Source organism: Otolemur garnettii, unplaced genomic scaffold, assembly GCF_000181295.1.
Source record: "Otolemur garnettii isolate 467f Iridium unplaced genomic scaffold, OtoGar3 scaffold00178, whole genome shotgun sequence".
NCBI classification, from domain to species: domain Eukaryota; kingdom Metazoa; phylum Chordata; class Mammalia; order Primates; family Galagidae; genus Otolemur; species Otolemur garnettii.
In genome coordinates this window covers 1,760,409-1,765,310 of record NW_003852573.1, presented here as the reverse complement: position 1 = coordinate 1,765,310, position 4,902 = coordinate 1,760,409, and the positions used below count along the sequence as shown (strand labels likewise).

Sequence of the window (4,902 nt, the reverse complement as noted above, 5' to 3'; positions counted from 1 at the left end):
AAATAAAATAAATAAAAAATAAAATAAAATAAAAATACATTTGAGAAGGGCGGCATCTGTGGCTCAAAGGATGGCAGCCCTATATGCTGAAGGTGGCAGGTTCAAATCCAGCCCTGGCCGAAAACTATGAAAAAAAAAATACATTTGAGAAGCAATGGTTAAGAATTCTGATCCTGGAGTAGCTAGTCTATTTGGGCTTCATTCTCAGCTTGTTGCTAGTTTTTTTCATTTTGGCCAAGTAACTTGTTGATAAAAACAGTACCTTCCTTGGTGATGCCCATAGCCCAGTGGGTAGGGCACTGCCCACATACACCAAGACTGGAGGGTTTGAACCCAGCCCGCCTGCTAAAGAACAATAGCAACAACAACAACAACAAAAAACAGCTAGGCATTGTGGCAGGTACCTGTAGTCCCAGCTACTTGGGAAGCTGAGGCAAGAGAATCACTTAAAGCCCAAGAGTTTGAGGTTGCTGTGAGTTGAGTGCTGTGGCACTCTACCCAGGGCAATAGCTTGAGACTCTGTCTCCAAAAAAAAAAAAAAGGTACCTTCCTCCTATGATTAAATAAGTTAAAATATGGAAAGTGCTTAAAACATCACTTGGCATATGTTAAGCACTTTTGAAGTATATGCTATGATTATTGGTCAGTACAGTTTTACATATGAATATGCTATTATAACAATAATGCTGTTAGAATAACAACTGTTTTTTATAGATGCATCTCTCCAAGTATAACCTTTGGGGGAGAAAGTCCAAATATTATATTTTATTTAGAACATGAAGTACTTACATACGTAAGAGGTCTAAATACATGCTGATTAAATTTAACAAAAATATCTTACAGTCCCTATAGACAGAAGGTTGAAGAATACCCATTGATCCATGCTAGGCATTAGAATCTGTGTGGAAGCATTTAAAAAGTAAAATGTTGAGGTAGCCCTGAAGATTCTGATTTAAACAGTTTGAGATGTGGCTAGACATAAGTATTTTTAAAAAAATGTTCCCCCTAGTTCATAGTCAGGGTTGAAAACCACTGACCATCAACAGGAAATTCCATTGGACACCACACTATCAGAACACATTGGCTAAATTTTACTTTCCACCGTCCTAAGAAATGCACCATTATATAAAACAAAGCTAAAACAGCACAATTCAATGATACCCTGATACTCAGTTTGTGAATGAAAACCTTTGCCTGTAATGATGATTGAATTTGGAAAACCCAATAGTCTCTGTGAGGTTCTCAATGTACACTCCAGGTCAGATGAATAATTTGTTTCCTGTTAAGAATGCCTCAAAAGTACCCAATTTCTAAATTACCAATTAGACTTTTTTTTTTTTTTTAGAGACAAAGTCTTATTTGTCACCCTTGGTACAGTGTACTGGCATCACAGCTCACAGCAGCCTCCAACTCCTAGACTTAGGGGATTCTCTTGCCTCAGCCCTCCTGAGTAGCTGGGACTACAGGCGCTCCCCACAAGGCCCAGCTATTTTTTTGGTTGCAGTTTGGCTGGGGCCGGGTTCAAACCCACCACCCTCAGTATATGGGCCAGTGCCCTACCCACTGAGTGACAGGTGCCCCCCCCCCTCATTAGACCTTTTGCTGGTGTTCTAAAACTTTTATTTTTTTGAGACAGAGTTTCAAACTGTCACCCTGGGTAGTGTCATGGCTTCATAGCTCACAGCAACCTCCAACTCTTGGGCTCAAGCAATCCTCTTGCCTCAGTTTTCTTCTATTTTTAGAACAGATGGGGTCTTGCTTTTTGCTCAGGTTGGTCTCAAACCTGTGAGCTTAAGCTATCCACCTGCCTCAGCCTTCCCAGAGTGCTAGAATTACAGGCATGAGCCACCATACCCAGCTTCGTGTTCTAAAACTTTTAAACATGAAACATTGTCAGGGGCTCGGTGCCTATGGCTCAAGTGGCTAAGGCACCAGCCACATACACCTAAGGTGGTAGGTTCGAATCCAGCCCGGGCCCGCCAAACAACAATAATGGCTGCAACCAAAAAAAAAATAGCCGGGCATTGTGGCGGGCGCCTGTGGTCCCAGCTACTTGGGAGGTGGAGGCAGGAGACTCGCTTGAGCCCAAGAGTTGGAGGTTGCTGTGAGCTGTAAGGCCACAGGCTCTCTACCCAGGCAGACAGCTTGAGGCTCTGTCTCAAAAAAAAAAAAAAAAAAAAGAAACATTATCAGGTATGCAGAAGCATATTCAGTTTCTAATTTTTAAGTTTTCTTATTCTATCAATACCCATTAGACTTACTAGATACGTGATAGGTATCATTAATTTTCACGGGCCTAAATAAACCGTCATGAGACATCTTTTTTTTTAGAGACAGAGTCTCATTTTATTGCCCTTGGCCTCAGGCTCCTGAGTAGCTCGGACTACAGGCGCCCACCACAACATCCGGCTATTTTTTGTTGCAGTTTGGCCAGAGCCGGGTTCAAACCTGCCACCCTTGGTATATGGAGCTGGCACCCTACCCACTGAGCCACAGGCGCCGCCACAGAGACATCTTTAAGATGTTAGAAAATATTCTAAAGAGACAAGTTTATTTCACAGCTGCTAGAAATTAGCTGTTCAATGTTGTTGCTCTGTTATTTTAAAAATTCAGTAACTGAATGGAGGGGTGGGGATCTTAGTGTTGTTACCTGCATGTTTCCTATATCTGATGTGCCGCAAAGGATCAGGTCCGCTACATCACATTGAAGTCTAAAGCCACACCATGATTCAAGAAGTGCATGGTCAATGATCCAGAAGGTCTCCGTCCAGAAATGGAGAGCACAAAGATGACCTGATGGCTGCTGAAGTCAGTTCTTTTCCCTTTCCTCTTTAAAATGGTAATGATAGTGGGCTCTCTGAAGTTTGAAGGCATTTCTTTACAGCTCCATATACTGAGGAAAAGCCTGTGCAGATGTCTACATAGTAACTCCCTCCCCTGCTTGAGGATTTAAGCAGCAAAGCCATCAGATCCTAGGTTTTTCATTCTTCATGGGCCTAACACAAATTGGAATGATCAACCCACTATCTTTCAAAAGGAAAAACATTCTAATGTAACAACCTCCATTAAAAAATGAGATAAAACAAAAACAAAATTTTTTTTTAAAATGAGAATTTAGAAGAATCAGAAACAAATATAAGTCACATTTTGATTGGCTGATAGACTCCTGCTAATATTAACATTCAATTTCACAGAACTTACATTTGGTATCTGGGATACTGTGATATGGAGACCATACGAGCATCCCTCCATTGTCCTTATCTGTATACTTTGTAGCACCTGGAGAAAAAAATTAATTACTTTGAATATGATGGATCTTATTTATATTCAAAAAACAAATTAAGCTTTATTTCAATCTCAGTATAGATACCTGCAAAGGAGGACAAAAAAGTATGGAAAAACAGAAGGAAAACAGATTTGTATTAACTGTAATAAATATCCTGTTTATGAAAACCAGGGAAATTTAGTAAATGCTAAAATTTACTCCTTTTAAATTAAAAAGACTAACTACATTGCACATCCTTAACATGACAGAGTAGTAAATCTGATTTAACCTTGTATATATTAGTTAGAAATCATCAGTAACTTTCTTTTTTTTTTTTTTTTTTTTTTGGGTGACTCTCTCACTTTATCGCCTTCAGTAGAGTGCCATGGCATAACACAGCTCACAGTAACCTCCAACTCCTGGGCTTAGGCGATTCTCTTGGCTCAGCCTCCTGAGTAGCTGGGACTACAGGCGCCTGCCATAACGCCTGGCTATTTTTTTGTTGCAGTTTGGCCAGGCAGCACCCTCAGAATATGGGGCTGGCGCCCTACCCACTGAGCCACAGGTGCTGCCCAGAACTCAGGCTTTTCTTTTGTTCTTTTTGTAGTTTTTGGCAAGGGCTGGGTTTGAACCCGCCACCTCCAACATATGGGGCCTGCACCGTACTCTTTTGAGCATAGGCGCTGCCCCGCAGAACTCACTTTTCAAACCAGAGAACACCTCAGGTATTGTTTTGTCCGCTAAGATTGCTATGTTTTAAAATACTTATGTCTGCTTTTTATGGTTTTCATTTAATTGTATTGCTTAAGAGTTTGCCAGCTATTCCTTTTTAAACTTAATTTCATTTATTTTATATATACAAAAGTATATACTTTGTATAAGAAAAGTCAAAACATGTGAAAGTTAATAACATGGGCTTGGTGCCCATTGTTCAGTGGTTAGAGCACCAGCCACATGCACCAGGACTGGTGGGTTCGAACCCTGCCCAAGCCTGCTAAACAACAATAACAACAGTCGGGTGTTGTGGTCAGTGCCTGTAGTCCCAGCTACTTGGGAGGCTGAGGCAAGAGAATCACTTAAAGCCTTAGAGCTGGAGGTTGCTGTGAGCTGTGACGCCATGGCACTCTACTGAGGGTGACACAATGAGATTCTGTCTCAAAAAAGAAAAGAAAGAAAAATTAAGCCCTGTTAAAACTGCATGTAAATGAACAATAAACAGAATGAATGACATAGCTATGCAGGACCAAGTAAATCCCCATAAGTTATTTTTATTTTGAGACAGAGTCTCACTATGTCACCCTGGGTAGAGTGCTGTGATGTCACAGCTCACAGCAACCTCAAACTCTTGGGCTCAAGTGATTCGCTTGCCTCAGCCTTCCAAGTAGCTGGGATTATAGGTGCCGGCCACAACACATGGCTATTTTTTTGTTGTTGTTGTTGTAGTTGTCTTTGTTGTTTGGCAGGCCCAGGCTGGATTGGAACCCATCAGCTTGGGTGTATGTGGCTAGCGCCCCAGCTACTGAGCTACAGGTGCCAAGCCTACATCCCCATAAGTTTTGTTATTTGAACTACTAAGTAGTCTTTTTCTGGCTTCTACCTAATCCTTAGCTGCATTCAAATTAGCTTTTTTTTTTTTT

At 41.0% G+C, this 4,902-nt stretch overlaps 1 protein-coding gene across 7 annotated transcripts in view; it reads right to left on the bottom strand.

Annotated features, from left to right (window-relative positions):
- Positions 1-4,902, bottom strand: part of RCOR3 (REST corepressor 3) — a 66,796-nt gene that overhangs the window by 50,285 nt on the left and 11,609 nt on the right. For 6 of the 7 annotated variants that reach the window (XR_002775895.1, XM_003800513.3, XM_003800514.3 and 3 more), the window contains exon 3: positions 3,202-3,279. Coding sequence is in view for 5 of the 7 variants with exons in the window: in XM_003800513.3 (XP_003800561.1) it covers positions 3,202-3,279 (78 nt within the window). In the remaining 2 variants the exon portion in view is untranslated. Of the gene's footprint in view, positions 1-2,650; positions 2,997-3,201; positions 3,280-4,902 lie in introns of all 7 variants that reach the window. The other variant, XM_023519494.1, reaches the window with a different exon arrangement.